This window comes from Polyergus mexicanus, unplaced genomic scaffold (assembly GCF_030449975.1).
Source record: "Polyergus mexicanus isolate NDT 795.1 unplaced genomic scaffold, iyPolMexi1.0 SCAF_17, whole genome shotgun sequence".
NCBI classification, from domain to species: Eukaryota; Metazoa; Arthropoda; class Insecta; order Hymenoptera; family Formicidae; genus Polyergus; species Polyergus mexicanus.
The window spans coordinates 1,636,032-1,655,500 of NW_027223337.1; the positions used below are offsets into that span (position 1 = coordinate 1,636,032).

The window sequence follows — 19,469 nt, forward strand, 5'->3', positions numbered from 1 at the left end:
TATAATTAAATGTGAAAATTTAATTGCGCGAAATTAAATTGAAAGAATGAGATCTTCTCCAGTATAATCACGCACGAACGCAAATATAAATTTATTTTACTTATAGAAGTATCTGCTATAGAATGAGAAAAATATTGAGCAAAATAAATATATATAGAATCCTTTTTTTTTTTTTTTCCCTCGAAGAAGAAAAGAAGAGATTTGCTGTCACCGAATATTAGAAGCTAATTTATCTCGCGCGCGATCGACGGACAGGAGGGTATGACGTGAAAATTGGAGCTTTATTTATCGCGTGGGATTTGATCGAATCGGATGGCGCGCGAATGACTGATAGGAAATCCGAATACTTCGGAATCGTCTGGCGAGGAATGACGAGTGCCGTGGCCGGGCAGACGGAGGCAAACGAAAGGGAAGATAAATGGAATTCCGCCGGAATTCCGCGAGGTTGCGGCGAATAAATGTTTTAGGGACTCTAGGGCCTTGTGGTGGTTCCTCAGTAATTCGTCGGTGAATACCTTGAGAAGACTCTCTCGCCAAAAAGATCACGGCTTCCGCGATTTTCCCTTGACGTTAAATGAACACTTTCGACCAAGAGTACTCATCATCCCATTGTAATATCGGAAACTCAATTCGCGGAACGAAAATGCATTCATGATCTTTGAAGATCTATAAGATCACTATAATGGTTATAGAGTCTTTCAATTTTTTCATATATTTTTAAATCAAGAATAAGACACATAGATATTTGGTTTTTTTCGTTAGCGTATAATGAAGCGTATGATGAAAAAGAGAAATTATATATAATAAATTATTTATGAGTATAAGAGTCTCTCACAATATATATAAAATAAAATATGATAACGTATAAGACAAAATATAATTTTATAAATATGTAACAAAATAATAATTAAGGAGCAATCAATCAGAAAGTAAATGTGATTAAAGAATAAAAGCGACAAGCCATTCTATATCGGAGGATTTGAAGATACTCGACATTGTGATTGATCGGAAATACAACATAAGCATATCTATTGATCCTAATATGTGTACAATATTATGCGCAGGGTAAAGAAAGGTACGTATACACATGCCATCTGCCTTTCGGAATAATTTTACACGAATAAAAAAAATATTAACGCCAGATGCTTTCTTTTTAACATGTAATTCTTTTTTAAATTACTGTTTAATGAAATATCACTTCTCGTCCGGTTTAGATTTTATTCTGTCTCTCAATTCAATTTCCCCTTCGATTACTAATGTATCTATCGATAGAACACACTTGATCAATGATACGCACTCTCTCGTGAACGATTAATCCGCTAATAATTCTCTTCTTCTTTCTTCCTGAATCGCATGTAAAACAATGACAAACCGAGCGGAATTATTTCCATCGCGGCTCGCTCGACTCACCGTGGTCGTTCTCCAGATCATCCTCTCTCTCTTTCTGTATTTGTCTTCGGCCTCAAAATCCTCTCGATATCACTCGCGACAAACGGACGGATCGCAGCTGCACGACGACGGCGAATACCGAAATAATCATGAGTTTGCGCAACGCTATATTTAGCGAAGTGGTACGGAGCGAGTGCGGAATGTTTCCGCGTGCGACCTCGCGCGTTTCGACGAGCTCTACCGCGACGACAGAGAGTAACCCAAGTATATCGATCATCGACGATCCCCGATGATCGACAATAGAGGAGCGGCCTCTTTCTCTCTTCGGATCAGCTGTTTCGCGTTCCCTTGTCCCGCGTGCGCGCGCGCGCGCGCGCCTTGTCATTACACGTGCTCGTGTCAATTATATTTAGCGTGTCACCGTGCGATCTCACTGACTCACTACACGTTGTGGGATACGGGAAGACGAGGAGGCGAGTCTCGTCGAACGCTTGCAACCGTGCATCGGAAGAAACAGAGGCGAGCGTGTTGTCAAAGTTCTCGGTACTTCGTTTCTCGGTCGCGACGATGCCACGATCGTCGCTGACTCACTAAATGCTCGATATATGCGTGAGCGATTTACATGTAGCGAGCCTGATTCGCGTCAGCGAGCGGTTTTATATCTGGGATTTATATATGGGATCTCCGTCTTCGAGAAGTCGTTAACACTACGAGCAAGAGTATCGAGAACAGCGTACACGGCACTGTGCGATGTAACGAATCCGTTGAAATTTATTCGTTAAATTTAGGCTGTTAGAATTAAAAACATTGAAAGATTCATTGATATAGAAAAAATCGGTAGGGTGAAAAGTTTCAATCAAACTCATTTGATGCTTGAAATTCGTTTTATAAATCCGCGAAAATATTAGTGATTTGAAAAAGGCAATTTTTTTTACAGATATACACATGCATTTTTATTTCATGAGAGAATCTCATTCAAATCGATGTTTCCATGCATCTTCAAAATCCACGATTATGATAAATAAATGATAATTTAAAATCGCGTGATCATCGTTTGAATTAAACGCGGACTATTCGACGACATCGACGTTAGGATATCGAGTAGTAACGCTGAGAATGCTTAATGACGATTCATTGATGCTAATAAACGGATAGAGATGTCGGCGATGACTTTTGTTCGTCGTCGACGAGCGAGGGGGCAAATTAATCGCGATAATAATATCACGCGTCGTGATACGCCGTCTAAGTGAGATGAAGTATTTATACGGGCCACGATTATGACAAATTCCGCGTCTTTTGGCTTATGAGAGAGAGAGAGAGAGAGGTGCGACGAAATGAAATTAAACCGGAGAGTGACAGGATGCAATAACCGGGAAGGGTATTCTTTCGCTGGCTCGCGCGACACGGTTGTTTCTATTGTATTTATCGCGCGATGTGTGCGAGATTGTATCGTTGTAATTGCGATAATTATCGGCCGCGTTAAATCAACGTCGTCGCGTCTTTCGTAATCCCACGCAACGCGAAAATTCGAAGAGCGGACGCGCGATAAATTTTCTCTAGCGGATGGTCAAGGAAAAAGCGGGTTTTTTTTTCTAATAAAAAAAAAAAAAAAAATACTGGTTCCCATTTATGCTTAACTTGATAGGAAAGAGAAGTTTAACGTACAGATATTCCTTTCTTATTTTCTCATATCAGTGAAGATGATTACGCCTTACAAGAATGAACAATTATCTAAACTCGATATACATGATATCCGTTTTATTATTTTTGATATATATATATATATAAATTATCTTTCATCTTTTTCAATTACTGTAGACAATGCGAGGTGAGCGATTTTAATTCGCCGCATTATTCCCATAAAAAAAAAAAAGAAAAAAGAAAAACTGGAGCGATGAGAGAGCGGAATGAAATGGCGCGTCCGATTAATGACACAATAAAATCGCACGCGCGTCGATGCGCGAGTACGTATATCGGGCATAATTGGCAAAGTAATCGATTTATAGTTATTAACGCGCGGCGATAACGGTAACGTTTGCAGTCATTTGCATATTCATGACAAGGAGGGTCGACCTGGCGAGCCGCGACCGCCGCTGCTTATTGCTGTCGCGACATCGGGATGCTGCGGCGAATCGCACTTGAATGCAAAACGCCGCGTGTCCCTTAGACCGCGTTAATGAAAAACGACGCCGCTTAAAAATTTAACGCGTCGTAAAAATTTGATGACCCCTCCTTCCAACCCCCGCGGAACAGGCGACGCTTATAACGGCGATGCAAGTTTAACGCAGACATCAATTACTCCCCGTATGACACCGCGCGCATACATTATGCCGCGCACTTGATATGCAAACAGTAACTTTTTTCACAGATCGTCACTCATCGTTAAGATAGTCAAATTATTACTTGTTGGAATTATTAATTGCACATTTTTCGGTTAAATTAGAATTTATGTGTCACTAGGTTTCCTTTCTCTCTCTCTCTGTTTCTCTCTCGTTGCATAATGTGTAATTTTATTTATACTTATCGCAAAAGTTTCTTCTCACCAAAAGACACATTTTTCGCTTTTCAAATTGCTGAGGTTTCGCCAATAATTGTTATTTGTGTTTTACAAGAATACAGAAATCGCGGGACTAATTTTTCGAAATTTCGCGATCTAGATCTGATTAATGGATGCTGCGAAAGTATTGAGGCATTTCTTTAAATGATGGGATGGGGAAGGCCTCCTAAAGCCGTTTGCGCGAGACGTTTCGAAACATATGCAGCCGTCACATATGTGACGAAACACATGCGTGTCCGTCATGCCCCAGCAGCGGCTACCGCCTCGAAGAAGTCTCCTCAACGGAGGGGCCACGTCGAGGAACAGCTGTCCCTCGCGTCTCTCGCGCCACCTCACCATGGGGTCCCTGCCGCGACGAGTAGTTAGAAATACGCGCGAGATACACGGAAGCAGATCACCTAACAAGGAAATTCACGATTGTGCCCATGTCATACTAATACAAACGAATAGAAATAAGATTTAAAATTTATAAATTAATTAATTAATTTAATTGTTGTATTTTCGCAAGAAAATTGTCCCATAAAACGAGCATATAGCGAAGTATACAAAATATGTAAATACAAATAGTAAGAAAGGAAACTAAAATTTTTCGAATATGCTAGAAGAGGAAAACTAATTAAATGTATATCGCATATAAAAATTAAATGATCACATAAGACAAAATATCTCTTGTAAGAAATAAGAACATGTATATATTATCCAAGATTGGGAACGTTACTCTATAAAAGTAACGCGTTACCGTTACCGTTATTTTTTGTAAAAAGTAAGTCGTTACCGTTACTCGTTACTGATTTTAAAAAGTAACGCGTTATCGTTACCGTTACTTAGAAAGTAACGATTCGTTACTTTTTCGTTATGTTTTTGTTTTTTGTAATGCTAAAATAAGCTGTTAGATTATAAAATTATTTAATAATCAATATTAAATGTAATAATCTAAGTTACAATTAAAAACTCTAAATTAATCTCTATATAGCAAGCATTTTTTATATTAAACTTATTTAATGATTCTAATTTTTTTATGCTAATATCTTTACTTTTTAATACATTTATCTTTATAGAAATTTAAATTGTAATTTACAAATTCTAATTTTGTCGAAAATTGTTATCAAACATTGTTTTTAAATATTGATAATATTATTAAGACAATATTATTAATATTATTATTAGATTGATAATATTATTATTAATATTGTATTTCAATATTCACTGCCAGTAGCCAGCAGGATTGGGAACGTTACTCTATAAAAGTAACGCGTTACCGTTACCGTTATTTTTTGTAAAAAGTAACTCGTTACCGTTACTCGTTACTGATTTTAAAAAGTAACGCGTTACCGTTACCGTTACTTAAAAAGTAACGATTCGTTACTTTTCCGTTATGTTTTTGTTTTTTGTAATGCTACAATAAAATAAGCTATTAGATTATAAAATTATTTAATAATCAATATTAAATGTAATAATCTATGTTACTATTAAAAATTTTAAATTAGTCTCTATATAGCAAGCGTTTTTTATATTAAACTTATTTGATTCTAATTTTTTATGTTAATATCTTTACTTTTTAATACACCTTGTCTTTATAGGAATTTAAATTTTAATTTACAAATTTCAATTTTGTCGAAAATTTTTATCAAACATTGTTTTTAAATATTGATAAGAGAAATATTGATATTATTAAGAGTGTATTCCAATATTCACTGTCAGTATTGTAAAATCTATAATTTACGTTACTATCGATTTTCAGTACTGGCAGTGACTATCAGAATGCAACCTATGATAGAAGGCTACAAAATATTTTTTAAAAATCTATTACATGTATTGAATAGATAATAAAGAACCACAAAATAACGATAAAATTAATGGCTAATTCGTTACCGTTACTGTAAAAATGTAACGACGTTACCGTTACCGTTACAAACGGAAAAGAGTAACGATCGTTACCGAGAAAAAGTAACTGTAACGGTAACGACGTTGCAAGTAACGCGTTACTTCCCAACCCTGTATTATTATCTTTACGTATAGAATATTTTATAAATGTGAAGAGAGACAGAAAAAGGTGGAAAATTAATTAGAGCAACTCGTTATAAAATAATTGCTACTGATGTAAAATGCTTTGCAAGCGTCGTGAAATGAATTTTCCGCTTGCAAAATGCAATCGTGGCTCTTTACCTTAATATCTTGCTTTTCGGATGGTTTTAGTGCGATGCGAGTTCTGCTGTCGAAACTGCCACGACCCTGGATCGTCGACGAGAAGAAAGATGACGGTTATACGGCGCTTCATTTGGCTGCCCTCAACAATCATGTGGAAGTCGCCGAACAATTGGCACGCGCCGGGAAAGCCGATCTGGATCTGCAGAACGTGAACCTGCAGACTGCTTTACATCTGGCTGTCGAACGACAGCACACGCAGATCGTCCGGGTACGTTTTTCACTTCCGCGAAAACTGTTCGACATTTTAGGAGTAATCGTGAAACTCTTATAATATCCATTAATCCTTATAAGTGACACATTCTTTTTGCTCCGTCCCTAGTCACATATGAGCACGATGACCATACGTTCTTTATTTAAGAAGGACAGTCCTTTATTTCACTGCTCTGTCCTGTAGATTTTTTTTTTTTTTTTTTTTAATGGCCATTGCGTCCTTTATTTTATGAATTGAAATAGTAAAATCGTCGAGTTTCCCTTCTGTCTCCCCGGATCTAATGCCCCCCCCCCCCCCCTCTCTTCTCACTGAACGGGTATTTTCATTAGTGAATAATATGTGGATCACTGAGAAAACCGAATTTAAAAGTCGAAACATTGGAAGCATGTATTTATACCAAATGCAACTTCGACATGACGTGTATAGAGTTTTATGAATTTTTAAAAACACAAACCCGATTTATTAAAAAAAGTTCATTCTTGTGAAAAATATCAAAATGAAATTTTTTAAAAGTAATAATATGATTGTTTAAAACATTGCGTTGTTTATTTTATATGTTGTATTGTTTATTATTGCCAATAATAAACTAATAATTTATTAGCGTTGTTTATTATATTTTATAATAAATGTTATAAGGCTTTTCAGCTTTAGTGAAACGAATAAACGCAATCTGCCTTTTTTATTATGAAAAAACAATTTCCGATTTGTCCTTTATTTTCTCCAAAACAAAAAAAATACGGTCACCGTACATATGAGTCACAATATTTTGTTGCAGTCTTTACCCATCTCAAAGCGCTTGAGAAAAATCTACAAAAATTTATATATATAATCCTTGACATATCTGTAGAAAATGACACATGTACGATAAAAATCAAAAATTAAATTTTAAACATTTTTTGTTATTGATTAAGGCTTTCGGGATATTCTATTATTAAAATGCAGAGTTGGAAACGTTACTTTATAAAAGTAACTCGTTACCGTTACCGTTACTTTCTCTGAAAAGTAACTCGTTACCGTTACTCGTTACCGACTTTAAAAAGTAACTCATTACCGTTACCGTTACTCAAAAATTAACGAATCGTTACTATTTTTGTTACTTTCTTTATAATATATTAATGCGATACTATATAATATATTAATATTAAATTAGTATATTATAATTAATACTAATATAATATATGAATTTTTAATATTAATATAGAAATATAAGTTTACATTTTTATACTTCTTTTTATTAATTTATAATATATATAAACCATAAACTATATAATATTATAATATAAATTATTAATCTCTTAAAGTAAATCACAATCTTTCCTTTATCAAATAAATTTTACCAAAATATTTTATTTATTTTTAAGAGAAGTTGATGCTCCACGGTATCATCCTTTAGATGACATCTTTGCGGCTTTAATATAAGGAGATGATTTATTGGCTACGGCATTCTTATCATGCGTAATGAGTTGACGCGTTTTTATGTTCCAGAGCCATTGGTCAAAAACAAAGTAACGATACTCGTTAGTGAATATATGTAACGGCGTTACCGTTACCGTTACAGACAACAAAAAGTAACACCGTTACAAATTCGTTACCAAAAAAAAGTAGCTGTAACGGTAACGGCGTTACAAGTAACGCGTTATTTTCCAACTCTGTTAAAATGTCAAGAATCAAAATGACCCATGTATGATCTTTAAGTTAATAATAAATCAATTTTCTAATAATGATAAAAATAAAGGATAATTTTTTGGGGAGATTGATATCTAACAGGATAATCAAAAAAATACTTCTTCCGAAGAAGAATCGACAGTTAATTTGCTATATGATTGTCTGATCGTAGTTATTGGTTCGCGAAGGCGCGAATCTTAACGTTGCCGATAAGGACGGGGATACACCTTTACACGAAGCCCTTCGACACCACACGTTGTCGCAATTGCGACAGCTGCAGGATGTGCAGGACGTAGGACGGCTATTGATGGGTCTAGGTACTCAAGGGCAGGACAAGAAGAGTAGTTCCTTCATCGCGTGCTTCCTGGCAGCGCACGGCGCCGACCTGGAACTGAAGAACAAGAAGGGTCAAACACCCTTGGATCTTTGTCCGGATCCCAATCTCTGCAAGACTCTCACTACTTGTCACAAAGATAAGGAGTCGTTAGTATCCAACACTCCCTGATCTTTTAATATCTCTGGCTTCTTAATTTCTCAAGTTGAATCCGTTTTATAAAAAATATTATTAAATATAATCGATAGTCCTTCTCTCTTAAACTTTGCCTAACATCATAATCAATTATCGACATTTATAGAAACTGTTTTTGCAAATTTAATTAAAAATAATATATAAAGGGCAAAGGATTTAATCGCGAAAGATCAAACGCGAACTCGCCATATTTCCTGCAAATTCGATTCAATTAAATGTTCCAGATACAATTTCCTGTACAATTATTTCATACATCTCTGTATATCCCTGAGTATAATGTTCACTAGAGTGCGATTTTTCTCTTTTCCAGACACGACATCGAGATTGTCACCCCATCGCCAGCGATCGACGAATGCCTCGTGTGCTCTGATGGCAAACGAGAAATGCTGTTCACTCCGTGTGGACACGTGGCTTGTTGCAACGCTTGTGCGCCAAGAGTGAAAAAATGTCTGCTCTGCCGTGAAAACGTTCTTTCCAGAGTAAAGGTAAAATATTGCTGACACTATTACATTCTTTCGTATACATTACTATGCGTAACTTACGCCGTTGACATATTATTCTTAACGGTGTTTAATATTTTACGTTAGTGTGTTCGACTATTAAAAATTTTATCTTAATAATAATATTGTCAATAAGATAATTACAACTATCCATATTTTTGACAATTTGTGGGAAGAATCAATTTTATTTTTACATATCTGTTCTGCATGTTTTACGCGAAGCTAAACACATCTTTTTTTAATAATTTAAATCAAGATCTTCTAAAGTGTCAGTCAATAATATTTTTTAATGGTACTATAAATTCAAGGTGGGGAAGTAACGCGTTACTTGTAACGTCGTTACCGTTACAGTTACTTTTTTTCGGTAACGATCGTTATTTTTTTTCTGTTTGTAACGGTAACGGTAACGTCGTTACATTTTTACAGTAACGGTAACGAATTAGCCGTTAATTTTATCGTTATTTTGTGGTTCTTTATTATCTATTCAATAAATGTATTTTTTGAAAAATATTTTGTAGCCTTCTATCATAGGCTGCATTTTGATAATCACTGCCAGTACTGAAAATCTATAGTAACGTAAATTATAGATTTTACAATACTGATAGTGAATATTGGAATACACTCTTAATAATATCAATATCTCTCTTATCAATATTTAAAAACAATGTTTGATAGAAATTTTCGACAAAATTGAAATTTGTAAATTACAATTTAAATTCCTATAAAGATAAGTGTATTAAAAAGTAAAGATATTAACATAAAAAATTAGAATCATTAAATAAGTTTAATATAAAAAACGCTTGCTATATAGAGACTAATTTAAAGTTTTTAATTGTAACATAGATTATTACATTTAATATTGATTATTAAATAATTTTATAATCTAATAGCTTATTTTATTGTAGCATTACGAAAAAACAAAAACATAACGGAAAAGTAACGAATCGTTACTTTCTAAGTAACGGTAACGGTAACGCGTTACTTTTTAAAATCAGTAACGAGTAACGGTAACGAGTTACTTTTTACAAAAAATAACGGTAACGGTAACGCGTTACTTTTATAGAGTAACGTTCCCAACCCTGCTGGCTACTGACAGTGAATATTGAAATACAATATTAATAATAATATTATCAATCTAATAATAATATTAATAATATTGTCTTAATAATATTATCAATATTTAAAAACAATGTTTGATAACAATTTTCGACAAAATTAGAATTTGTAAATTACAATTTAAATTCCTATAAAGATAAGTGTATTAAAAAGTAATGATATTAGCATAAAAAAATTAGAATCATTAAATAAGTTTAATATAAAAAACGCTTACTATATAGAGATTAATTTAGAGTTTTTAATTGTAACTTAGATTATTACAATTAATATTGATTATTAAATAATTTTATAATCTAACAGCTTATTTTAGCATTACAAAAAACAAAAACATAACGAAAAAGTAACGAATTGTTACTTTTTAAGTAACAGTAACGGTCACGCGTTACTTTTTAAAATCAGTAACGAGTAACGATAACGAGTTACTTTTTACAAAAAATAACGGTAACGGTAACGCGTTACTTTTATAGAGTAATGTTCCCAATCCTGTAATAAATTACACTCTTTTCGTCGATATAATTCACGCCGTGTTAATTTCTCTTTACGTAGACGATTAATAATAGCTGACCGGATAATTCGATTCTATCCTGGAATAGATCTTGAAATTCTAGAGGCATTCCGTTCACGCCTTCGTGTAATAATGAACATTTATTCCCAGATCGAAGAATGTGTGGTGTGTTCGGATCGCAAGGCGGGCATGTTGTTCCATCCGTGCGGACACATGTGCGCCTGCGAGGGCTGCGCGGCCCTAATGAAGAAGTGCGTGCAATGCCGGGCCCAGATACAGCACATGGTTCCGCTCTCGGTTTGCTGCGGCGGTGGAGGTGATGTCACTTATGTGAAGGGTTGCAACGCCTCAGGTATAACGTCCACTTTGCATAGGGCGCGCTTGATATCTCCCCTCGACCTCTATCTAATCGCACTAAATATATCAAACTGTTCCCATGTAGAACGTAGTAGCTCACCTCGATCTATCTGTCTAGCTCTGAACATATAGATCCGAGGGGATGAATTAGAGAGATTAAAGCTCTCACCTTTCAAGTATAATAATCAAAATGACTTTTTAGTTTTATACTTGACATATATATATATATCTAATATTTTAGATTACTTTATATTCGATTACTTTTTAATACTATATTTCTCTGTTGTCAATATTTTATAATGCAAATTGCTCAATATCTATGTCATATATTACATAATTATTGTTAATTATTCTTTTTAATTAAAAGATTTTATTTTGTATTGATATAGTAATATTAAATATACATCGCGAATAAAAATATCAGTTGTAATGAATAAGAGCATCGTCTAGCTTTCGCGAACTTTCTGTTTTAAAAAATTGATTGTTACATTATGAAGAAACGATATCTGAAGTCAATGCAGATCCTGAAGAGGAGCCGACGCCCTCGAACAACACTGTGGCTGGGGAAGCTCTCCTAATGAACAACGGTAGCCGAGATACTTCCCACAGCGACATACAAAAACTACAGCAGCAATTGCAGGACATCAAAGAGCAGGTACGTGTCCCCTCTGCGTCTCGCTTCGTTATGCGCCGCTTTAATGAAACGAATAATTTCGTTTGTGCCGAAGAAAGAAGTCAGCACCCTGCAATTGCTCTGTACAATTACCATTCGTTCTCGAGGAACGGGAATATACGCTCTCTCGAAAATTCTATGTTTTTTTGTCGCACAAGATAATTTCAATCTATCATTCTGTTTAGTTTTCACGTCTATATTTCGCCAATTACAAGAGAGAGCTACAAATTAACTAGAAAGACTTATTTTCCATTCGATATTTCAATTGAACTATAATAAAAAAATTTTAAAGATACTTGACGTTGCAAAAATATAAAAAAATATGATAAAGAATGGCATATACAATTATATTTTTGTTAAGAAATGATCGATTCTAAATTAGAAGAATTTCGAAAGCTTGTATTAAGAAAAAAGCTTGGAGTTTGAATCGTAAAATAATTTATTCGTATTAAGTGAAATAGAATTTATGAGATGAGACGATAAGTCGCGAAAATCCGATTGTTTTATTGTTGCAGACTATGTGTCCGGTTTGCCTGGATCGTCTGAAAAACATGATCTTCCTATGTGGACACGGCACCTGCCAAATGTGTGGCGATCGTATGTCGGAGTGTCCAATATGTCGCAAAGCGGTCGACAAGCGCATTCTGCTCTACTAAAAATAAAAAAACTATCATCGCATTGCGTTGAAATTTTTCTAGGGCGATTACGATACGATGGGCAAATTATATAATCTACGACTATTTGCGACATTTCATGAGAGAAAAAAACTGGCTAGTTTCTTTTTGATGGTGTTTATTTTTGACAAGATTATATTAGGCTGAATCGACAGAGCAATATTGTTTTAAAAAGACATGGCCCAGTTGCATAAAACTGAAAAACAATATATAGGATGTTCCAGATCTGTATATCCAAACTGAAGGGGTGAATTCAGCACACCAAAATAAGAAACTTTTCTATTTGGCACTTCAAATCTCAAAATAGCGCTTCCCCAAATCAAAATTTATAAAAATGAAATATTGCTATTTTTATCAAATTCAGATATTAAAGATATAAAAGTCATGACTCAAACGATAAAAATTACGTTTTGAAACGTTATAAAAGCTTCTTGCCTTGGCGTGTTGGATTTACTCCTTCAATTTGAACATGCAGATCTGAAACATTCTGTATATACTGAAATGATCATTTTCGAGCTTGCAATAGTTTATAAATAAAATATAATCCAATTGATTGAACGAGCTCGGAAAACATATGGTGTAAGCACACTTATATTATTTAATATTCATATTTCTAGCAAGAAAAAAAAATTGTTGCATGATAAATGATATATTATGCTGTTAAAGTTATGTTTCATATATGTAGCCGTATGGTTATTCAAACACGAATGTAACATATTTCCAGTATGTTTCCTACAGAGCTTTTTATTTATCATTTATTAGCATTGTTTTTTTTTTGCATAAATAAAAATTTAAAAAAATCCAGTAGACATAAGAGTTCTTCCGGATATTTATTGTTAATACATAGAACTAATATCTTTACATTTGTCTTGAATAATTCCCATGTAGAGATTGTTAGAATTAATAAATAAAAAATATCATATTTTATCTTTTGATGTAAAAAAAATATAAATCATATGAGGATTATACATAATTAATATCATTGGTCATTAAAATATTACAATTTGCTAATATGTAATATGTTATCCATTACTTTAATCTAATCGGTAGAGAAATGTTTTCGGTGTAATGCAATGATAGATCCACAATGGTAGGATATAATATAATAATAAAGTTTCTTTTCGATTATCTTTTCAACTTAAAAATTTATTATTTATTTTTTTTTAAATAACAATTATATGATAAGCGATATAAAATTTATATTGATTATATGTATGGCCCAAGTGCTTTTTATATTAACTATATTATTAATTAATAAATACACACATGTTATATATTTATAAATCAAACTTTATTAAGTTTAGTCAAAAATATTTTAGTTTTGGATTCTTGAAAATGTGGATCTGCCATTGACACAATGATATTTTATTGGCACAACTATCATTATTATGTATTAATTATGATATAGCGATGTGCATTTATGTATCATTATATATTAATTATAAAGGCGTGATTATCTATCCTATTTTCCCTTTATGACAATTCAAATTGTGCATTTCTTGTATATATTTTATGTAATAGTAGTGTTCTTGTTTATACATCCCTTTCAAGTTTGAATAATTGAAATAGATATTTTATTATATTTGATTTCAAATTTATGTTCAATTATTTGGCTATAAACTCAGTCTCTTGAAAATTGCTTATATCAATATGTATCAAATATATGAAATAAACAAACACATATAAAGTAGGATTATTCAGACTCGCATTCTTATGTTGACAGTACTTTCATATATTTTATTACTGTCTTTCTTGAATTTTATTTAGAAATCAACTTCATCGTCATAACGCGAATTATGATACCATAAATAAAAATGTGACAATCTAAGTTATATCACAAAACTATGTCCAACAGAACAAAATAATATTACATTATTGATCGCTTAATGTATTCCAATATACCCAATAATGAAATAAAGGAATTTTGTAAACTTGCCATATGAGAAAATCCCTTATTAAATATCACACAATAAACTTGTAACTAAACTTATAATAAATGGTTACTCTGGCTGTAGATGAGTATAAGAGACGATATATACGAAAAATTATTTATTTTCTTCGAGAATTTAAATTTCATATACATATAGCCACATTTATATATATTGATAACTGAATGTACAGATTTCTGTTCATTTGTTTGCGTGAGCTGAGTAAGATACTCACAGTTTGAAATCTACAAAGAAATTATCGAGTTTACACGCGATATGAACATCCATTCCAGTCTCGTACCATTAGCTATTCCTATATATGAAGACTGCACTGCGTCTTCTGTTAAAAGATCTCGCATATTTTATGAACAATTCGTAGAAAAAACTATCTCACGCATTCGCACAACACATTCGCAGCGCTAACGGCACTTATGTCGTAAAAATTAGATCGAATGCAGTGACGAGTCGTCATGGAGATATCTCGTGAAGAGAAATAATCCAGTACGAAATACATAATAAAAATATTCGCTTACAAAGAAAAGACAAAAAAAAGATGTGCATTCGTGTGTGGATGTAGCGAACATGTTTCCGTTTTCACGTATATATACGAAGGGCGATTGCTAAATAATTTACTATGACCAGGCGCTGGGGTATGTGCGTAAAGCCTATATCTCGATATAATCATTATATTAAATATTTTAATTACATTAATTTAATAACTTGCTAGTTTTCTGTCTGATATTTAGTCAAACACAACACTCGAGATTGTCACAGAGTTGTGTGACACAAATTATATAAATTTATTTTTTTTCTTCTTTTCTTTTTTAAATCTCCCTCTTTTGTGATTTTATCAGGTTAGACTACTATTAATTAATTAGAGATAAATTTTACTTCTTCACGACCTATCTTACCATTATGCTCGTTCATTGTGTTTTCAGTATATGCGCGATCTATTTCATCGCAACAAATATGATACAAAAATCCCAATTTTTAATTCTCGTTTTAATTCTATCCGAATTTTAATTTTTGTTTTAATCCTATCCAATGGCAGCACGAAGCTTCGATCATCATTCCATCAACAAGAAGGGTCGCGAAGAAAAAGCGCGTTACCTTTAACATTCAGACGACGAGTTTAAATTAGGTGGGGAAATTTTCTTGGTCCGAGTGAGACGATCTAATTCCGCTGCTGCGTCGTTGCACATCGTCGCCTTGTCCACTGGTGTAGCCTCTGAGATACGAAATGTTCTATTTAGTATTTTCGATATAGAAAGAAATTTATTATAACATACCAAGTTTCAGGGGACTCGTTCCTACGCTGCCTGGCGTTCCTGGTGAACCAGGCTGCACTCCAGTCTTCTTGTAAAGGAGAGAATTGAAGAAATTAGCTAAGACACCTTCTCCGGACGGCGTCGCGCCGGCACCCTTGGGATCCAGCTTCTTGTTCGGCGATGCCACCTATCCAGAAAAATGTTAGTGTCCATCCATTCTTGAAGCATATTATATTCTGAATTGACAGATCATACCACATAGATTAGAACATGCTTCCAAATGTTAACTGGAATAATCACACAAGATGATGATTGAAATTGAAATTACATGAGTTGTTAAACAATAACGCATTCTACAGCTAACTATTGGGAGGTCTTATATATGATTTATTGACATCCTCTATTGGCAAGGATTAAATTATTACATGTTAAATGAAATAAATGATTTGATATCAGAGAGATATGGTTATTATATATATATATATTATAATCTTATCATTCTATTAAACAAATTCATTAGACACATTAAGCAATATGGGTCTTCTAAGAGGCATAGGCTTGTAATAAATGATAAAAATACATCTGCTTTCAACATTGAATGAATCATCATATGAATAAATGAAACAATTATATGAATATATTATACTGCATAATGAACGAAACAATTGGCACAAACATATGCTAAGTTATAAAATCAATGATTTTGTAATGGACATCGTGACGACGAATTAGATTAATGGATCACTCGCACAATTCGCAAATGTGATGAGAAAATTAGTAGCGACCTGTGGTACCTTTGATTTGACACGCAACATGAAGAGCATGCTCTACTTATAAATGGTATAACCTGTATAATTGGTCCAGGGCTTGCCTGATTCCGAGTCGTTGGAGAACGAGTGGGATCTTTTAACCCGGATAGAGCAGCTTGCTGTCGCGCGAGAAAAGCTTGCTCTTCCTCCGCTTGAATCTCCATTTCTCTGGCAATGCACTATATTAGTAATGTCAATATGTTAGACTATCACATTTGTGTCATATCAGAACTGTACACTTATATCAGTTATATTAGAAAAACAATACGATAGCATACTTTGCGATTTATCGCTGGTTGTGCAATAACGTCCCGATAGTAATCGTCTGCCTTCATGGATTGCAAATTCTCATGTAGAATACTAATCTTCTTCATGTTATCCCAACCAGCAGGTCTGCAAATAATGATCGTTAATATACAAAAAGAAGTAATCTCAGAAATATAAAAGTAAACCTACATAAGTACTGCGTCCTTCTCAACAACCAACGCCGGTGTCCTAAAAGGTAAAGAGTATATCCTATGTGTAAGATATTTATACAGCAGATCACAGTTTTTATCTTCTTTCGCCGATGTATAGAAGAGGCCTGCACCATATTGCAAGCAAAATCGCCTGATCCACTGCTGCATAAAGTCAAAGTGTTCATCTCTAAATAGAAATAAACAAATTATATAGAATTAATATTTGTACTAATGATTTATGTTGCAGTGAATTCTTCAATACACACTTGTAATCCTGTTCTTTTTCCAGAGTGGACATATAATCGGTTTTCGTTATGACCACGACGACGTCTAGCCCTAAATTGGTTGTAAGTACTCCTTCTGGCAAAGGTAAACTCTCAGCAGTGTCATCATCCAAATTACGACTGGTACGTCGCAAGGGACTCCCAGGATCTAGTTCATCTCCTGGTTCTGTATAGTCTTGCCATTTCTTAATATCTAATAAAATAAAATTGTACATAACAATATTACATATATATACATATATCTCAAAGTTAAAATAAATTCTCTACATAAAAATGCACATTGCATCTTGGTTCCTATCTTAGATTAAGAAAAGTTAAGAGTTGAAACAATAAATATAGTAGTAATCAAAGAAATATCCAATATTTGTGTTAACATTGAAACAATGGTACAATATTATATATTATACATTTGTTACATTTTAATTTACTTACTAAGCTGCCTGCACCGTTGCCTAGTATCATTATCTAATGGTAATTTGTCAATATGATCGCCTAATAATGCTGCCCATGCTTGAAGCTGATCAAGAATGGCCCATGGTGTAGTCATGGCAGCGACTAACATAACAAGTGTATGCGGAAACCTTTCTTTGTTCAGAGCAAATCTCAAAAGATTTGCATGACCCGGGTCTCCATCCAGAACCCATACAGACAGCCTTGTGTGATCTACGAAGAAGTCATATATTGCAACATCTGTCAAAACAATCCTGTCAATTAATAATCAGAGTATCCACGTTAATTTTGCACCAACCATCTCGATAATCATCTCTCACATCGATATATGCAAATTCTAGTCCGGAACCTTTCTTTGGGTCCTCTACACCTTGTAATTTCGCTATAAGTGTAGTTTTCCCACTTTCATTGTCACCTAACAAAAATATACCATAAAGCATACATACAAACATCTCTATATTTATCAATAATAATTATAGTAAAAATATATTACACTTGCTACTAGTAATATTCGCAAGGAAAGACAAATATATTTTTTTACGTAATACTTGAAACGTATTAGCATGTCTATATGCAAATCGTTAAAGATATTGCAGATCGTGTGGATATTACTGTGATATAACCTGTCAGTATGCTACGACTAAAGTATCACGAGTGGGTACGAAAAAAATCACAATAAAAAGATCGATTTATCTCCGATTAATCAGTAGCACAAATATGGCAATGTAGCACTTTTTTTCTATCGATGACATACGCATTTAGCAGCAGCAGAGATACTTAATATGCGTGCTATATCGGCCTACGGTCGATCGGATTTCGTTGACATTTACCTAAAACGAGGACGTTTTTGTTTGATGGTAGCTTATTGTTGCCGCTGTTCTGCACTTCCGCTAGAATAGACGACCTGCGAAGCATACAAATAACATCGAATAAGATGTGAATTGATAATGCTCAATTTTTCTCACGCAATAATAGGATGTGTCATGAAGCGGAAGACCATCTCTCACGAAGCATGAGACAAACTGGCGTTCTCATTTCGCATCGCATTTCGATAAACGGATAATATTCACGTGAATATCACGACACGTACCACAAATTGTCCTTATTCTCGATATCCTCTTTCTTTTTCGCCTGAAAGCCATTGCTCTGCAACATTGTATCAACCATCGTCGCTGCCATTATCATCCATTTGACAGGAAGGATATCGATTGCGAGCGCGCGAGCAATGGTACGCGGGTGTGGTGTGCGATTGCAGAGTCGATTAAATTGCAGTTCGATTTCGATCAATTAGCGTCAAACAAGTCGATTTTACAATCGAGATTATTAAGACGCTTGCTCGATTATGGCTCCTGCACACAGGAGGCGGCAAGCGACAACGCTTGCGTAAAAAACGTTGAATATTGCTGTTGGTCCTGCTTTATATAAGAAGAAGGAGGAAATAACCCATACAGCACCGCAAGATTGCAACAACATTGCAGCAACATTTTTCTGCAAGATTGCAACATTGCAGAAACATTACGAAATGTTGCTGCAACGTTGTTATGATATTGCAGCAACAGTAAAATATCCGCCTACAGAAATATTGCAATATAATATTGCAGCAACATAGCAATATAATATATATGCAATAATGCTTTATGTATATTTATCGACATAATATTTTTACATATGAAAAAAATATTTTAACATATGAAAAAAATAATAAGAAATTAGGCATATAAGAATTAGGATTTAGTGTGTATATAGATTTTCTGTATTATAATAATAACGAAATTATAAATTGTAAATTTTTCGGTACACATTCGACTTCCTTCAGTGACAAAGAATATCTAAGAGAAATAAGAAAAAACTCAATTTGCAATTTTGTAAATTCACAATCTCTGTATCC

At 33.8% G+C, this 19,469-nt stretch overlaps 2 protein-coding genes across 6 annotated transcripts in view; one reads left to right on the plus strand and one right to left on the minus strand.

Moving 5' to 3' along the window:
* Mib1 (mind bomb 1) overlaps positions 1-13,917 on the plus strand; it is a 378,498-nt gene extending 364,581 nt beyond the window's left edge. Inside the window, exons 10-15 of one of the 3 annotated variants that reach the window (XM_070309358.1) lie at positions 6,143-6,362; positions 8,203-8,513; positions 8,870-9,044; positions 10,831-11,032; positions 11,535-11,692; positions 12,226-13,917. In XM_070309358.1, coding sequence (XP_070165459.1) covers positions 6,143-6,362; positions 8,203-8,513; positions 8,870-9,044; positions 10,831-11,032; positions 11,535-11,692; positions 12,226-12,366 — 1,207 coding nt within the window. In that variant the 3' untranslated portion in view covers positions 12,367-13,917. The remainder of the gene's footprint in view (positions 1-6,142; positions 6,363-8,202; positions 8,514-8,869; positions 9,045-10,830; positions 11,033-11,534; positions 11,693-12,225) is intronic. The other 2 variants (XM_070309359.1, XM_070309360.1) reach the window with 2 other exon arrangements.
* Positions 12,132-18,775, minus strand: Dlic (dynein light intermediate chain). 3 transcript variants are annotated; one of them, XM_070309362.1, is made up of 11 exons: positions 18,672-18,775; positions 18,412-18,485; positions 17,880-17,996; positions 17,564-17,794; positions 17,114-17,324; positions 16,846-17,034; positions 16,668-16,782; positions 16,428-16,568; positions 15,602-15,767; positions 15,423-15,540; positions 12,132-12,359 (listed from the first exon to the last, which is right to left on the minus strand). In XM_070309362.1, the coding sequence occupies exons 1-10, from the start codon at positions 18,764-18,766 to the stop codon at positions 15,425-15,427; spliced, it is 1,455 nt and encodes a 484-aa protein (XP_070165463.1). In that variant the 5' UTR covers positions 18,767-18,775; the 3' UTR covers positions 12,132-12,359; positions 15,423-15,424. The 3 variants fall into 3 exon arrangements, with proteins under 3 accessions (XP_070165463.1, XP_070165462.1, XP_070165464.1); XM_070309361.1 differs by having other exon boundaries at positions 12,132-12,362; XM_070309363.1 differs by lacking the exon at positions 12,132-12,359 and having other exon boundaries at positions 14,419-15,540; positions 16,452-16,568.
* Positions 18,776-19,469: the final 694 nt, after the last annotated feature.